At 43.3% G+C, this 17,887-nt stretch overlaps 1 protein-coding gene across 2 annotated transcripts; it reads left to right on the plus strand.

Annotated features, from left to right (window-relative positions):
* Nucleotides 1–138: 138 nt before the first annotated feature.
* Nucleotides 139–17,628, plus strand: ccdc171 (coiled-coil domain containing 171). 2 transcript variants are annotated; one of them, XM_085144740.1, is made up of 24 exons: nucleotides 139–222; nucleotides 925–1,075; nucleotides 1,703–1,979; nucleotides 2,397–2,547; nucleotides 2,907–3,076; nucleotides 3,268–3,414; nucleotides 3,499–3,591; nucleotides 4,476–4,636; nucleotides 4,770–4,908; nucleotides 5,033–5,236; nucleotides 5,315–5,404; nucleotides 5,872–6,075; nucleotides 6,388–6,555; nucleotides 8,508–8,675; nucleotides 9,964–10,471; nucleotides 13,410–13,526; nucleotides 13,621–13,796; nucleotides 13,877–14,011; nucleotides 14,112–14,291; nucleotides 15,121–15,266; nucleotides 15,344–15,398; nucleotides 15,508–15,639; nucleotides 15,795–15,947; nucleotides 16,068–17,628. In XM_085144740.1, the coding sequence occupies exons 2-24, from the start codon at nucleotides 942–944 to the stop codon at nucleotides 16,314–16,316; spliced, it is 3,957 nt and encodes a 1,318-aa protein (XP_085000866.1). In that variant the 5' UTR covers nucleotides 139–222; nucleotides 925–941; the 3' UTR covers nucleotides 16,317–17,628. The 2 variants fall into 2 exon arrangements, with proteins under 2 accessions (XP_085000866.1, XP_085000859.1); XM_085144733.1 differs by having other exon boundaries at nucleotides 167–460.
* The last annotated feature ends 259 nt before the right edge of the window (nucleotides 17,629–17,887 follow it).

The following is a 17,887-nucleotide window of genomic DNA, read 5'->3' on the forward strand; positions in this document are numbered from 1 at the left end:
AAATAATTAAATTATACCAAAAATACCAAATTTAATGAAATATAATTTAATCTGATAAACTGCTCTAAAATTGAGTATAAGATAAATAAAATGCATTCAAAACAAATAAAAATAAATACGTAAATAAAAAACTTTAACCAGCCAATCCAGCGCTGATCCGGAAGCGACGTACTGACGCTAAAGATGGCGTCAGATTCAAACGGCTTCGGTTGTAGTGCGACAGTAAGTGTTAATAACAGTGTTTTAAACGTTTTCTTTCTAAATGTGTGCTTAGATAAGATGACACTGAGCGTCGCATAATGATTAAACACGGGGTTGAAGCTAAAAAAAAAAACCCTCCAATGTTGGTTATTTATGAAGTAAGAGTATTTTTCGGGACTGTTTATCGTACGAGAACAAAGCTTCATTCACAAAATAATGGAGTTCGTCGCTGAGTCGATAGATAGCAAGTGTCAGAGAGGTAAGTGAAAACTCAACAATTTGGTTAGGATGAAGACAGTATTTTAAGTAATTCGGTACACATTTAAGCCAACAAAGACTTATGTAAAATGACAAAAATCCCAACAGGAAACACCTGACAAGTATTTATAGCGCTTGAGGATATACGTAGAGATTTAAGTTATAAAGTAGAAATGTTGCGGAAATACGGTTTTTTGGGGGGCTCTGTTACTGATGCCGAATTGATCACCTGGTCCGTTTATTCATCACTAGTCGTAACTGTTTTTGTAGAACTTGTACAAGCTTTATTATTTGTAGGCAATAATTAACTTAGACGATTTGTAAACAGAGCTCGCTGTAATTTCGTGTGCGTCTGCTGGCAGGGCAACAGCAGCGTCTGAGCAACCAAAAGAGTCTCCGGGGTCCCAAAGAGGAAATCGGACAGCTTCAGGCGTGACAGTAACAGACATTTAAATGCAATTCCAGGTTCACTGAACTCAGATATGCAGACGGAAACAGCAAAGAGGAGGAGACAACCTGACCGAAGCGAGAGCGGGGAGAGGAGAGCAGAGCCGCGGGATATCGAAGAGAGACCCGCGGGCAGCAGAGCCCGGAGCTCCGGGGAGGACAAGGCAAGGTGGGTGCAGGCAAATTTTAAAACCCAGTTGGCCTTAAAAATGTAAACTTAGGATGACTGAAGAATTAAATGACTGTTTGAAAGGGGGGGGGGGGGATTAAAAGCATACTTCGACATATTTTTTAAAAATATCTTAAAAAGGCTACTATATAAGAAGTTACAATTTTTTACTTAAGATAACTCTTTATTGTCATTGCACAGTCATACATAGTACAATAGTACAATGAAATTGGAAAACTGCCCCACGTACAACACAACACGACAATTATAAATGTTGACATTAGTCGTTTATGAATGGTATAAATGAGTCATAAAAATGTGGGGAAATGAGCTGAAAATTCACAAACATAATGAACTCTAAAATAAAATTAGATTCTGTGAATTTTGAGATAAAAAGTCAGAAGATAAGGTGAAAATTAAACAAAAATGTAGTTTTTTTTTCTGAAGAAGAATCTGAAGAAACTGGACAGAAGGCTGATTAAAAACAATCTGCTCTTTGAAGGTGTTCACAGCATCAGCTAAATTTAAAAAATTATTACATTAAAAAAACACATTTCTGAGATTAAGTTAAGCTGTTATGTGGGTATTTAATAAAAAAATTAAAAAATAGTTTCTTGCTTTCTTCAGGTCAAATTTGAGCTTTGACGCTCCGCAGCAGAAACAGAAGCAGGCAGCAGGAGACCAGCGAAGAAGGAGGGCTGAGAGGAAAGGAGAGGAGGAAGAGGAGTGGGAAGAGAGAGGAAGAGGGAAAGACAGAAGTGGAGGAAATGGGGGGAGGGGTGGGAGAGGGAGGAGGGTGGCGTCAGAAGGGCACGATGGGGGCGAGGAGTGGAGGAGGCTCAGGTGGAGAGTCAACGATTTGGAGAAAGAGAAACTGCAGCTGAAGGCGAGCCACAACCAGGAGGTGAGCTACAGCCAATCATAACCTGCAGTTCCTCTAATGTCCACTTGAGGCTCCAGCAGCAAAATGTCCAACTTTAAACATGTTTACAGCCTGCTACAAAAACGGTTTGGCTCTCAAGAACTAATTACCCCCTTCATGTAATCTAAACAGTCTAAACAGAGGTGAATCGTTTAATAAAGTCACCTGAAATTGTGACCAAAGCTGAAAATCATAATTATGATTAAAAGATATGAAGGAGTGAGAAAGAAGGTTCAGAGTTTTGGAAAAAAAAGTGCAAATAATGCTTCGAAAATCCAAAATGTTCAAGACAAAAAGATAAAACTTTGGACAGAAATTAAAAATTAGGAAATGATAAATAATCAGCTACAAATAAAAAATAATAATGTAAGTGTGTGTGTGGTTACTGTGGTGTTTAAGGTGTGTCGGCTGCAGGCAGAGCTGACTCGGCTCCGGTGTTCGGTGGAGCGCGGCGAGGCTCAGAGGGTGGAGCTTCAGTACCAACTGACTCTGAGCCGCAGAGATGCCGAGCGAATCACCGAGCTCAGCAGAGACAAACAGGCGCTCACAGGTACACGAATCCAACGCACCTTTCTGCTTCATGCTGCGTGCGATCCCCCGCAGGAGCAGGCTTCCCGAAATCGGCCAATTAGAAAAAAGCTGGCAGTGTAGTTTAGTGCAACACATGATGTCACTTTAACAGAGCAGACTTTTAATAGTCCTTCCTTTTTGATTGTAGAGTGATCTGTGAAATGAAGTGCTACAAAGTTCTGTCCTTGTAGAGTTTTTCATGTCGACAAGTCAAAGAAATATAAGAACTCTTCATCTGTACTCAGGAAATCCTCAGCAGGACCACATCAATCTCTTGATCTATAAACATCGTGGCTTAGAGCACTGACAGCTCTGACAATGTTTGTGTTTGTGTGGTAGAGCGAGCGGCGCAGCTCCAGCAGGCGGTCGAGGAGCTGCAGAAAGCTCTGGACATCACGCGGCAGGCCGGCGAGGGAGACCGGCACGCTTCGCAGCGTGAGGTGGAGGAGCGAGATCGACTGATTCAGAGTTTCAGTTCTGAAAACCAGAGACTGCACCAACTGCTGAAGGTTAGAGTCACAACAGAAAAGAGCTCTGTTTTTAGTCTTCATGTGACAAAGAAAAACTCAGAAATTTAACTTGATTAAAACATTATTTCATTTACCAGCCTAATAATAGGCTGAAAAACAGATTGAATCCAGTATTTCTTCACCCTCAAACAAGTTTCTTGGGGTTTGGTTTGTGTCTTCTGGTCTGCAAGGATCAGGAGGTTGCTCTCAAGGAGTCAGAGACGAGGCTGGCCAAGTTGCAGACGGAGCGAGAGAAGGAGGCCGAGGTGAAAAGACGACGTGCCGACGAGCTAAAGCAGCTGATGGAGAAAGAGGAGAGGAGCCGCAGGGAGAAGGAGGTGAGGGGAGGCCAGACCCTGTTCCTGTTTTTAACATTGGGTGGGAAACGGGAGAAAGAACAGATGTGTGTCTTCTCTCTCCAGCTGCTGGAGCAGAGGGTGAAGTCTCTTCAGTCGAACATCGAGGCAGAGCGAGGTGCTCACCTGGAGACAAAGTTCAACTCTGAGATCGTCCAGGTAACAAACGCGCAGAGTCGGAGCTTTAACATATTCAATTAAAGTGCAGAGAGGTTTTCACTAATAGAGAAAACACATCAATAGTTTTTTAAACGCCTTGGATCAGATAAAATCTCTGTGTGATCCACAACTCGAATCAAGGACCAGTTCTATTCAGAACCTGTGAATTTGTTATAAATGCAAACAAGGTGAACGCTTTGGTTTAAAACAACATCCCGGCTTCAAAGCAAGCACTTTGAGTCATAGTTAGGCCCTTTGTAGTGCAATATGGTGTACATCAGTCAGCCATTTAACTTTGTTCCTTTTTCTGTGCAGGAAGTCCATAAAGTGTTAGATCATAGAAAATCTTCAGGACTGATTTAATAGATCCTTACTTTTTGACGCTGGCAGCGCATTTTGTGGCAGAGCCTCCCACAACAAAGGAGGTGACCCAGCAGTTGTAACTAATTATAGACCAATATCTGATCTATCTGTGCTAGCCAAAGTTCTTAACCTCCTAAGACCCGAACTCTTCCACTGCATGCATTTTTAATTTCTCTTTGATATTTGGGCTGATTGGGACCTGATGAATGTAAAAACAAAGAATTACCAGATTTGTTTTTTACCTGATTTTTGTTTCTAAGAAAAATAAGAGCCACATATGAGGACATTCGTTTAACATTTTGATAGAACAGTAGCAGTATAATGTCCTCCTAAGTGGATATCAGGCCCTTGTAGAGCAAAATCAAGTATTTTGGTCTAAATAACAAATGTGATGTCCACATATGTGGACGCCAGGTCCTAGGAGGTTAAAATAAAAACGATTCACTAAAGGAACTCATAAAGAATCACTGAAGTATCAATAAAGTCTTATCAATATCTCTCCCTGTTCATGTAACCACCAGCTGCGGGTGCGGGACCTGGAGGCGGCGGTGGCGGTGGAGCGGTCCGGCCAGCAGGAGGCACAGAGCGGCCTGGAGCTGCTGAGAGCTCAGTTCAGAGAGGTGGAGAACGCTTACAGCCAGGAGAGAGAGAGGAGCAGCAGCACTGAGCGCGCTCTGGAGCGGTGAGGTCACTGCAGAAAATGTGGCTAAAAAAAGATGTAAACTGTCATCTGATCTAATCAACCAGTCACATCACTAAAGGCTGGATGTATTTTCTTTAGTTGTCTGTAATTGGGATTTCTAACATGTGCACAGGTTGCAGTTAGAGTACGAGCAGTGCAAGTCTGTCATGAGCGCTGCTTTGGAAACGGAGAGGAAGACGACCTCCGACCTCTCAGAAAAACTTGAGGGGGAGGAACGACAGCATGCAAACACACACTCACTGCTGGAGCAGGTGAAGCGTACACACACACACGCTTTAACTTGGTGTGTTCATGTTTGTGTGACATGTGCATGTCGCGCTACGATCAAAGGGAATATCTGAATTCTTCTTGCTCATTTCTGTGAACTGTGTTTAGGCCGTTCAGAGGCAGAGCGACACAGAGGAGGCGTTTGTGACCTGTGTGAAACAGATCAGAGACGCTCTGCAACAGCACACCAGCGAACCATCAGCGCAACCTGCAGAGGATGATGGGAAACAGAGTCTTCCTGCTGAAGTCCTGCAGCTGCTGAGGACCACGCTCAGCTCATACCAGCAGAGGCTGTTAGACGCTGACAGACAGGTACAGATTCCTCTCGTTTATTTCTGCGTATCTTCTGGTGAATTGTGATTTTATTCCTCTGCTCTTCTTCTGTGGCAGCTCCAGGATCTGCTGCTGGTGTCGGAGAAGCTGCAGGAGGAGAACCAGACTCTTCAGCAGCTGACCTCAGATCAGAGGAGTCAGATTGATGTAAGAACAGGTCTTTATCCTAAATGGAATCCCAGACAACGATAGGACTAATGTGGACTGCCAGTGCTGGAAAAGTCAGGACCACTGGATGAGTTTTCTTTTTTACATAATAAATAATGGTAAAAATAAAAATAAATAAAATCCCAGATTAAAGGCTTCTCATTAAAGTTTGTAATGAATCTCAGTGCTCCTTGATAGACAGAATCCAGCATGTATATAAATCACATGACGTGATATAAGCAGACATAAGAGGGGAAACACCAAGTTTCCTTTTTTGGGTAGATGGGACTAACACAAGTGTGTCTTTGTGAAGCAGGGACTGTTACTTTCAAAGGACATTTTTTAAAGATTCTCAGTACGTTGGTGGAAGGTCAGGATCTCTGTGTAATCTGTAAAGACATTTTCTGGTTTGTTGGAAGGTATATTTTTATGTCTCAACCTGTTTTTCTCTCTTTTTTCTTCTCCAGGAGTCTCAGCAGGAGATGCTGAAACTGAAGGAGGAGGTGTCTCGCTTACGCCAGGAGAGCTCTGATTGGTCGACACGGAGTAAAAGCCAGGAGGCCGAGCTGCAGAGAGAGAGGGAGGAGAGGAAGAGAGAACTAGAGAAGGAGAGGGAGGAGAGGACAGCAGAAGTCCAGGAGATAACTGAACACTACAAGAAAGAGTCGACGGTGCTGAATCGAGATTTTTAACATTTGTCTCTCTTTTTTTTTCTCATTTCTCTTCTTCCATGTTCAGCTTCCTCTTCACTTTATGATTCTGGTGCTGCATTAATCTGTCCGTTACTTTCAAACTATTTTTTTCTTCTCTTGACTCAATTTAAATGAAAAAAGTGAAAAGTTGTCAGTTAAACACTTGTGTTGTGTGTGTTGTGTGGCACAGTTTGAGCCCGCTCTCTCAGCAGCATGATGTCATTATATCATTACAACTGAGGATTAAATGCATTACAGCCTCCTCATACTGAGCCTCTGTCTGTGTGTCAGGCCCATCTGTCCTTCCTCTACTGCCTCTACCAGCGCCTGCTGGCTGGCTGCGTCCTCCTCGATCAATCCCAGAGCATTCTGGGTAACTTCACCTGGAAGGAGCTGTGTGATGTCATCAGCGAGCAGGTGGACCAGCTGACCTCTGACCTCAAGAAAGCCAACAACAAGGTAAACCAAGCTGAATTCACCCACTGATACCCATCCTGTCTTCACCTCTAAAACATTTCCCTGCTTTATTGTCCTTTTTTACTTTCATATAAACACAATTTATAAAATAAATGTGTTTTATTTAATAAGACTTGAAACTAGAATCTGAAACCAGGATTAAGTGAAGTCCAGATGAGTCGCCCCCTGCTTGTCATTAGAAACAATCCAGGTTTCGTTTCAGGTGTTTTCTGTTCAGCTCTACTCTTCAGACCCCAAGAATAAAAGTATGGTTGACTAATCATTGCAGCTCTGATGATTGTTCCTTTGGTACAGAGCCAATAAAATTTGTTGTTAGTGAGAACTTTGTTTGCCTTGACTAACTTCTTTCACAGCCAGATCTTAAAGAAAAATGTTAAATTGTTTAGGTGCAAGTGCCAAATCTGGTCACCACAGGGTTATTTAACCCTGGAGAAACCATGGGCTCAAATTTGACTCCATGGTTTCCCTAGAAAACCAATGGGGTCGGCTCTGACCCCATTGGTTCTCCAGGGTTAAACTCTAGTGTGATCGTGGCTCAAGAGTTGGGAGTTCGTCTTGTAATCGGAAGGTTGCCGGTTCGAGCCCCGGCTCGGACAGTCTCGGTCGTTGTGTTCTTGGGCAAGACACTTCACCTGCCGCCTACTGGTAATGGCCAGAGGGGCCGATGGTGCAATATGGCAGCCTCGCCTCTGTCAGTCTGCCCCAGGGCAGCTGTGGCTACAACTGTAGCTTGCCTTCACCAGTGTATGAATGTGAGAGTGAATGAATAGTGAAATTGTAAAGCGCTTTGAGGGGTCTCGAAAAGCGCTATATAAATGATATCCATTATTATTAGTTGCCCTTAAACGTGTTCACTCTGCTTTCATGAGTTAATCACCAGTATCTGTCAATCCCATCGCTTCACTGGTTTGCCTTGATGTTGAGAAAATACATCTCAGGGCCACTTTGTGTCACCAAGAGTCACCTGTTGATGCTGAATGTCATTGTCCTTCTATAGCAGGATGACAAGTTATAATTTGAAGTAGCCTAACAGTTGCATCAGTGACTGTATACAATCAGCAACTGGCTGTCAAATGAAACAAAGAAAGTACAATTCTACAACATTTCAACGATGTTTAATTATTTATTATTACGTTTAAATTATTTTTCACAATAAGCTGAATGGCATTCTGATAGTAAAACGTAAAGAGTGAATTCATATAAAAACTAAAATAGAACTTTTGAAAAAGATGTAGTTTAAGGTTCGTCCTTTTCTTTGTCCTTATTTACATTTTACAGATTTACAGATTAAAATTACTGTGCTGTAAATACAAGAAAAGTTGCGCCAGGTTAATAAATCTAAAATCTAGTAATAGACCATGGTCTGCCTAGTAGTGACGTATTGTGTATGGTTTCTGGCTATCATGTCAGAGGGAATCAGTTCCTGTGTGGTCACAGCTCTAGATAACTTGCATTTATATGTGTTTGCCTACTTGATAACATATGTTAGTCAAAATATAGACAGTCTGAGTGTTGGATTTGAATCAATTGATATTTTGATGGTGAAAGAACTTTACTCGAATGCCAGTCAAATTTCTGTTTGTTTAAATGGGCTTCATCTGATAAAAGTGGCTTTATCTTGTTTAATGTTAGCAAACATGTTGATAAGCAATATAGGAGCGAGCCGGCTAACATTAGCTTCCTGACTATATGAATAAATTGGGGTCTTGTCCAGGACTGTGGCGTCATTCAGAGGCCTGAGACCCTCAGAGTATTTTCACAAACCGGTGAGGTGACACTGAGCTACAAGGTTTCACTTCATGTGCCTGCCAGCTGTGACACATTTGCAACAGTTTGCTGACAGACTGTGAACATTATATTTCCCATGTGGCTAAAATGTTGAAGTGCTCTTCTGCCCCTCCCCCACCCTGTTTTTCTTTCCTCTCTCGCTGCAGATCGCCCACCTGCAGAGCGTGTGCGACAAGAAGAGTGTGTGTGTGCGCGAGCTGCAGCGGAATCAGGAGTGTGTGTTGTCCCGTCTGGAGGAGAGCGTGAGGAGGAGGGAGGAGGAGTGGAGCAGACAGCACACACACACTGTGAGGGGGCTGCAGAGCGAGCTGCAGGTAACACTCACATACACACACACACACACTCATCCCTGGGGTGTTTCAGCGCCTCGTGAACGTCAGTCATGTCGCCCTGCAGCGACAGAGGCACTGTGAGCTGAATCAGCAGGCTAGAAGCAGAACGATTTCAGTTATCAGTCCCTTTGGTCAGATTCTCCGAAGAGACGAGACGACAGATACAAAAATCATCTCTTCACTTCCAACTTTGTTGTCTCCGAAAGCATAAAATTCTCTGCAGCAACATTTACAACAACAGAAAAAGTTCACCAAAGAGTGAAGAGCAGAAAAAGGCAAAGCTTAATAGGGATTTGTTACAAAGTTATTACAACCTTTGTGTCACTGAGCAGCGTCACACTTTACAAGGTTTTTCTCATGAAAACGCAATAAATGCGAAAGCAGAGAAGAAAAGACATGTTGACACATTTCATGTTTAATATAAAAGAAAATAAGTAGCTTTGTTTAACCGTGTAAACAACTGTCACCATTAAAAATACAACAAGCTTTTATTTCAGTCACTGAATCCATTTCAGATATATTCTACTATGATCTTGTAATATTATGTCGACAAAACTATTTTAGAGGCCTAAATTATGACTAAAACTAAATCAAAATTTTCTGTCAAAATGATCACTGCAGTCCACGCTCTGAATAGAGTTTCTACTTATGTATCCGTGACACCCGACATTAGGTCTGTTCGATATAACGATATATATCGGATGACGATATAAAAACGTCTATCTTTCATTTTACGCTATCGTTTATTTCGCGGTGTCGCAAAATAAACTGTTTACGGCAATATTTTTTCAGCGTTTTGATGGTCACTGTAGTGGCTATATTAGTTTCTTAAAGTTCTCTCTTTCTCTTATATTTTATATAACCACACTACGGACGGACAAGCGCCTGTTTTTATGCGTTGTCGTTAGCAACAACGACGGTAAAACCATTGTGTGGCTCTGTCGTCTGCTTCAAAATAAACCGAATCACGTGAAAGAGTATGCAGAGAGTTTACGGATGACAAGCAAAAAAGAGCTGCCGGGTGCTAAAAAATAAACCTTAGACTCAAACGTTAGAACAGGCTTTTCCCCGCAGCACGCCGTGTAATAAATACACTCCGTGTTAATACCAGACGTGCACAGTGACCTAAGATCTGAAAATGGCAGATTTTTTTTGTTTGTGTGTTTTTACGTTGGAGGCGGCATACACATCAGCTCCGCCCACTTCCATCTCTTTGCTGAATCAGCTTGTTTCTGATTTTGGATGCTAACCCCTCCACGTTTTGTTCCAGCTCTGCCGCTCTCAGTGCGACTCTCTCCGTGATCGCACCTCCTCTCTGGAGCAACGCTGTTCCTCGCTGACCTCTGACCTCTCCCAGCTCAGAGGCCTCCTCTTTCGAAGCCGCAAGGAGTCCTCGTCCTTCTTCTTAGCCTGCGCCCTGCTGGGTGGAGCGCTGAGGCACGCTCACCACCGTCTGTGTGGGCTTTCGGAGCAGAAGAAATTCCTGTGCCGGCAGCTGGCAGAGCGGGAGCAGCTGGAGGAGGAGGTGAGGAGGCTGGTTGATGCTCTGGAAGGAGAGAAAGACCAAGAGAAGGAGGAAGAGAAGAAGAGAGAGAGGACGAGGAGGGCAACGAAGAGGTGGAGGAGGACTGTGTGTGCTGTGCTGGCAGTGAGGAGGTGGTGTTCGCTGGCCAGGAACACGACAGTGTTGCTTCGTCTGGAGAGAGGAGGCGGAGCTCCAGCTGTCTGCGTCTGTGGAGGGGCGGATACGGCGACACAGAAGGCTCGAGACACACCAGGTACACACACCTCCACAAACAAGAAAGGAAACACTTTCAGTGTGTTTGTAGCAGCTCAAGGAAACACCGTCTTCAGAAAGTAACACGCTGATGTTAGAGATGGTGCTGAGGCACACACAGACTGTGCTGCACTGCTGTGTGTCACTGATGTTGTACAGCAGCTGAGAGAGCAGCGTAAATACTGTGTATCTGAGTGTCAGTGTAATGACAAGCTACCAGACTCACATCAGGGCTCGCAAAATTTCAAAATCCCTGGTAGCCCTTCGGGCAGGGACTCTTCAGTTTTTGGAAGCCCAAAATAAATTTAAGTAGCCCGAATAAAAAAGAGAGCAAATTTTTTGATTGATGTTTTGTTTCCTGTTTTGTTTCCTTTACAATATTATACTTTAATGTATAATATTGTAAAGGAAACAAAACATTAATCAAAAAATTGTTGAAACACAAATTACAACATCGTATAAAAATTACAATCATCAACTCAAATACTTGGTTCTAATTGAACAGAAATTTCTATGAACTTGTAAGAACTGTGTAGAACATGAATCAGTCTGTGTCAGATCCTCAATCTGAAATTTCCACTGAAGTCACGGGTAAGAGGCAAGTGGAACCAAGATCGAGGCCATTTGCTTTTTGAAGTTTGCAAAGACTGCTAAATTTTGCCAGTGGTAGTTCACTCTTTGCAACATAGTACGCTGTTTTAAACAGATTTTCAGGTTTATTTTTAGTATGTTATTTGCAATTGGTGTGTGTTCTGGGAAAGATGTTGCAGACTGAGCAATAATGCATTTCTTGCATTTCTCATGGGTTCTAATGGGGACCTTTCTTAAAATTACTGGTCCCAGTAACAAAGGCGCGTTTCGACTCAGAAATCGAGGGAAAACCAACGACACAGCCGGCAGAACATTATGTTATTTACACAGGTGCACATACGTGGTCCGCATGTGCACATTCGCTGTCAAAATAAAAGACGCGCACCAGATAAGAAGTTGCAACGCGCGTTTGCGTCCATATAAAAGGCTGTTTTTGTCCGCTAGAGTGGGATTTTCACGGCACATTCTGCACCACATCTCTGTGCGTTCATCATTTGTTTGAAGCCAGCTCACCTCCTGCAACCACTTTTCCGAGAATACGCGCTTCTTTTGTGGTTTGGACTCCTTCTGACATTTCTTTGGAGGTGGAGGAAAACCAAAGTGATTGCTTAAAGGAGCTTCTTCGACATCTTTAAGAGTTCTAAACAAATGTCTGTCCTCCTCCAGAAAATCTGATGTACGCAAACACGCGTTGCAACTTCTTATCTTGTGCGCGTTTTTTTATTTTGACAGCGAATGCGCACCTGCGGACCACTTATGTGCAGCCCTGGTTATTTAGCTCGTCATATTGCAGCCACAGAAATTCTTTTGTCCATGAAACCATAAAGCTGCACTTTCTTTTTGCCTTATAGTCTGATTTGTCATAACTTTTCCGTTTTGTGGTAAGCTTTTCTTTGGCTGTCACTTCTTCACGCTGACCTGTCTTATTTGGCTCAGCAGAACTGAAATATATATCCTGCTGCTTTTACACGCGCACTCACATAACGCTCAGCGATTCTCTGCGCGATCAACCTCTCACATGTTTAAGCTGCGGGAGATTTCACTTGTCATGTTTGCATAGTAAGCTAACGATTGATAAGACAATGTCAGAGGAATTGGTGCGCAAATTATCATCACTCACCAATCAGTGCTGTCGCTCTCTATACACAGTTCACGCGATTGCAAAGTGAAAGCAAAAAACAAGCGCAAATTCAAACGCGATTTCAATATGTCACATATTGACAGTGGCTCACCGATGCCAATGACATAATTACCCAGCTACATTTCCGAAAGAATGCAAAAGCATTGACATATATTTTTCCTTCCTACAATAGCCCGACGGGCAGGGCAGAGATAGATTTTGCTAGCCCGACGTCCCGGGGCTAGCGATTTTGTGAGCCCTGCACATACATGCTGTGGAGCTGTGAAAAACAGTTCAGCCCATGATTCAGTCGCTTGTGGAACAATCTTTAGCAGCAATAAGTTGAAGTCATCACTTCCTGTATGACTATCGATCTCTCACATCTCTGTGGAGGAAATTTGTCCCACTCTGCTTCACAGCATTGCTTCAGATGATTGAGGTTTGTGCACAAAAGTCTTAAAGTCCTTCCACAGCATTTCAGTCAATTTGAAGTCTGGACTTGGTTAATTTGGTGGGATCGTTGTCCTGTCGTATGACCTGGTTTCAGCCAAGCTTTAGCTGTCGGATGCATCTCCTCACATTTGAATCTTAAATAACTGACAGTTGGTATGAGGTGTTTAGTTTTCTCCAAACATGGTGTTGTGCATTAAGGACAAACGTCTCTACTTTGCTCTCATGTGCCCATCGGTCACATTGTTCCAGAAGTCTTACGGCTTCTTCAGATGCAATTAAACCATGCTACCTTTTTTAAGAGAGAAGAGGCAGGGTCTTGAAATACCCAACAAGCCACACTTGTTCTGTTGTTTTCTAATTGTAAAGCCAATTAAAAATGGCTTTCTCCTGCTGTCATAGAGGTGCTCACACATGATCATGAGTTTAATTGAGTGCTTTTGATTATCAGCACGTGGCTGCTGCTTAGCCTCTGAATTCCTGTGGGAGCAGTAAAGGTAAAGACTTAGTTTTTCACACGTCACTCCTGGATTTAGACGCCATTTTTAACAAGTAAATAATGACACAGTGTGATATGTTGTGTTTTGTAGTTGGTTTGAGATTTCCCAAATTTTAAGATTGAAGGATTTTCATGTCCTGATTTATAAAACCTTAGACTTTTGGCACAATTAGTTCATTGGCAGACATTAATAAGTGTTTCATTCATGATAAATGTTTGATGGAGTGTGTTTAAAAAAACAAAAGGAAACTGAGAAACTTTTCTTTTTTTTTTATTTAGACAAAAAGCTGACTGACGGTCGTGAAGGTCTTTGTGCTCGTTTGTTTGGATCTAAACGTCTCTCATCCACCATCCTGACCTCCATGTCTGACCTGCAGGGTGCTCTGGGAGACTCTGGTAACCACAAACACACACACACAAACACACACACACAAACACACACACACACACAGACCTCCTCAAAAACATCTTGTTTCTTTTGTTTCTCGAGATTCGTCCCCTCCACTCTTGCTCTCAGTGGCTTGCGCAGGCTTGTCCCGCCTCCTTGATCTCCTCCTCGACCAATCAGAGTCCAGCCTATCATCCTGTGGCGTGAAGGAGGAGACACTGAGCAGCCAAATGAGGCTCGGTCTAAGTAGCCTGACGTCTTTGCAGTCTGACACAAAGGTCGCTAAACACAAAATAAACTCAATTTTATCTGAGAAGCTGTCTCCCTCTGCTGACCTTTGACCTCTGTGCGCCAGCAGAGTTTGGTGTCGGTCCTCCAGCAGCATTTCCTGGTCTTCAGCCAGCGGCTGCATTCGACAGAGGTGGAGAGGCGGAGCCTGCGGCTGGAGGTGGCCAATCTGAGGAAAGGACTCCGGAAGGAGACGAGCAGAATGGTGAGGCAAAACACGCGCACACACACCTGCATGCTAAACACCTGCATGCTAAACACCTGCATGCTAAACACCTTCATGACGTACGTGTGTGCGTGTTCAGGTGCCAGACGAGCGTTTCCAGAGTGTGTGCGTGGAGCTCCGTCAGGCTCTGAGCAGAGAGCAGGAGGCTCAGATGCTGATCCAGGAACAGTCCAACCAGCTGCACACGCTGCAGCGGCGAGTCGACGAAAATGCTGCCGAGCAAGCTGAAACACAGCGCACACTGAGACAGACCACACAGGTACGCCACAAACAAATATTCACTCTGCTCTTTTTGAACATCAACAACAAGTGTGTTACCTGCAGCAGGTGGGATTAGGCCACGCCCACACAGAATCTGACTCGATCTGGGTTTGATGGACGCTCTGTTGAGAACATGTTCACCACTTTGCCTTCTGTCAAACAGCCCTTTCTACAGTAAGCAGGAAGTCACCCAAATTGCTGTCCACCAGACTCCATTCATAAAAACAGTAATTTTACCTCACAGAACACAGAACTGTCTCCTGCTGCCTCGATTGGTCAGGCAAGTTTTCCCTGTTACGTGACTTTGGTGTTTTGATCCTTTGGTTCAGACACAAACTAGAAAAGTCTGACCGCAGCCCCATCATCCTGTCAGAGAAAAGTTAAAGTTTAGTTTGTGGAGTTTGGTGGAAAACAATTTATCATCTGTTTCCACAAAAAAGGTGGGTGGATAAAGCTTTAAACACATTCCAAAACAAATGTAAGAACTGAGTGAACTGGAACTTAGAAAATGAGACGCTCTCTCTGATGCTATCATGTTTAATGTCAAACTGCACGGATTTTAAATATCCATAAAGGTACAAATCAAAGATCTAGCATTAATTTTCTACATTAATATCCAACAGGAGGAGCAAGCCCCTCTCCTTGCTGTTACCTTACGAGAACCTAGAGTTGTTTACTGTGAGCTGTTTAATTTTGATGTTGTCAATAATTGACCTTCACAGTTAATGTGGAAAAGATGCCTGCAAGCCTGCACAGTGGACACCTTAGCCCTGGTGCTGTGATGGTTACTTTCAGGTAACTCTAGGTCTCTCTCTCTCTCTCACCAGGTGCTGTCAGAGGCTCGGCAGGAGGTGAATCGGAAAGAGCGCTCACTGAGGATTCTGGGTAAGCACCTATCAGGGATTCAGAAGGGGAAGAAGCAGGTGGAGGAGAGGCTGCAGCGAGCTGAGGAAGAGCTGAGAGATGCCAGCAGGTAGCGGGCCTTGTTTCCCTCTGCCCAGAAGTTTGTTTACTGTAAGATTGTTGGTTGTTGACGTTGTTGTTTCTCAGACGTCGGGACCGTGTGGTCAGCTGCATGAAGGCTGCAGAGGCGAGTTGCAAGCAGGTGAACACATGCGCACAAACACACACACACAGTGAGGTGACCTCACTTTGACTGCTGAAAACTCACTCTGGGCCTCACAGTTGTTGAAACAATGCAGTGTGCTCTTCAGTTCAGGGACAGTCTCGTCCAATCGCAACACTCTCTGAAGGCCAAGCCCCGCCCCTTGCTGTTACCTCACGAGAACCTAGAGTTGAGTGGAGCAGAGAGCATCATGGGAGCTCCTGAGGCGACAGCGTGCCAGGTAGCAGAGCGAGGAAGGAAGTGTCTTTCTTTTCTTATGTTTTCCCTCCTTTCTTCTTCCTTCCTTCTTTCCTTCCTTCTACACCTTTCTCTCCTCTTTAGCCTCCACCCTTCGCCACTCTCAGTTCATCCCTTCATGTTTCTCTTCCTGTGCAGAGTTTTCTCTCCGCCGTCTCTCAGCTCTGCCACACCTGCAGCTCCAAGATCGATTGGCTTGAGCAGGAAGTCTCTGCCCACCGCAGTCATGTGACAGCACTGCGTAGCGAGCTGCAGGATGCCTGTCTCCGTGACAACTTGGCCTTTGTTCCTGTAAGACTCCCTCTCCTTTAAATACTGGTCTCTATAAGCCTCTATCTTTAGTGTAATGAATTATTTTTATACACGCAACAATTCCTGTTTACAATAAATATTACCTTTGTTTCTCTTCAGGTGTCTGATTTCACAGAAACCTTTCCTGTCGCTGACGTGGAAATACCTCAAGCTGTTCCACTCTGTGATTCGTCAAAGAACCCGATGATCACTGTAAACCACTCCCCCTCTAAGGTAAACCCCACCCCTCCATCAAAAGCAAGTTCCTCCCCTACATCGGCTTCTTGCAAAGTCACCGTGGGTCAAACGAAGATGAAGAAAGCCACAAAAAAAACCAGAGGCCACGTGAAGAGCGGAGGGCGGAAATGATCACATATGTCTGTAATGATACAAACCACAGAAGAAGAAACACTTTTTTGAAGTTGTGGAGGCATTCTGAGTTTAGAAACTTCCCTTTCAAATAACCAAAACTTTATTCATCTGCGGTAGCAGGCAAACATGCTCTCTCCACAGCTGTCTGGTGACAGACGCCTGAAGGCCAGATGGTCGAGCGTTACGACGGCGACTCGGTGACGGATCAGCAGCTGCCGCTGCCACCAGAGCTGCTGTCACTCAGACGCTGCTGCTCGTGTGCTGTGGCCGAGTGCGTTCTCAAACGATTCATGTGAAAGAAAACATCACAGAGAAAGAGTGAAAATTCTTCTTTAGTGTGTTCAGTCGGTTTTACTCAGTTACCTCACTGCAGATTTTCTGTTCGTGTTACTTTTTCGCTCTCGTGTGAGCTGAAATTTTGTTTGTTTGCACACAGAACTCACGAGCAGATACATGTCCAGCTAAAGCAGAAAAGCTAAAGAAATATAAATGTATGTTTTTTTGTTCATTGTATTTGTTTTTACTTATTTATTGTCAGATTTTCACTGTTAGGAATTAAAAATAAAAAAAAAAACACTAAGGAGTGACGGCAGCATTTTCATTTTACTAATCTGTAAGTAACTGAACACAACAAATAATTTTTAAAAGAGCAAACAAACAAAAAAATAACCCCAAATAATCTCTAAGGACACAGGACATCATCACAGACACAAAATGAGTCCTTAAGAGGAAAAAGTAGAAAACAAATGACTTAAAGGAAAATTAAAATTATCCAATTAAATAAATAAACTAAGCAAATAATAATCTCAGGAACACTGAATGACCACTAAGTTTGAACATACATGACCTCAGAGAGAAACAAATTCCTCCAAACAAAATATTGCAAAACTAAAAAACATTAAAGATCAAAACTGAAGTTGTGAAAACAAAAGTTTTCCAGCAGGAAAAGCAATCAAGACAAACATTTCATAACTACTGCATCAGCACAATAACTCTGTGTGTGTGTGAAGCCTCAGGCTGTGTGTGCTTCTTTTTTTTATTTGGCATTACCATGAGACAGCCAGAGAAATGTCCTCGGGCTCTGAGTGTGTGACGTCTTTACAAAGTGACTTAAGCTGCTGACACAGAGAGCCGCGCTGATTCAGCTGAACGCGACTCTCCTCTTTCCTCTGGAGGGGTTCGTCTTTTATTTTTTTCTCTGTCTCTGAGGAGTCCCTTTGAGCTCCCCCTCCTGTCTTACACTCTTCCTTTCATACTTATATCCAACTTATATTCTCTGATTTTTACTGTTGTCTTGAGTTCTTCTTTGCACTCAAAGAGAAACAAAATAAACTCAAAGAGAAAAGAAAAAATACACATAAGTGCCACTAATTAAACTTCAGCTCTTATCAATACAAAGACCGTTTTCATTGGGCGTAACATGACCTGCTGACCTGCTCTCACCTTTTCAGTTATGAGTCCTGGTGGCCAGTCCTTCCCAGCTTACTTTTTTTAGAGTATTTATTTGTCACAGATTACACAGTTTTAGTTTTATTTAGCATGCAAGCTTTAAAGTCTCTATCAAAGAA

This window comes from Neolamprologus multifasciatus, chromosome 3 (assembly GCF_963576455.1).
Source record: "Neolamprologus multifasciatus chromosome 3, fNeoMul1.2, whole genome shotgun sequence".
Lineage (NCBI taxonomy): Eukaryota > Metazoa > Chordata > Actinopteri > Cichliformes > Cichlidae > Neolamprologus > Neolamprologus multifasciatus.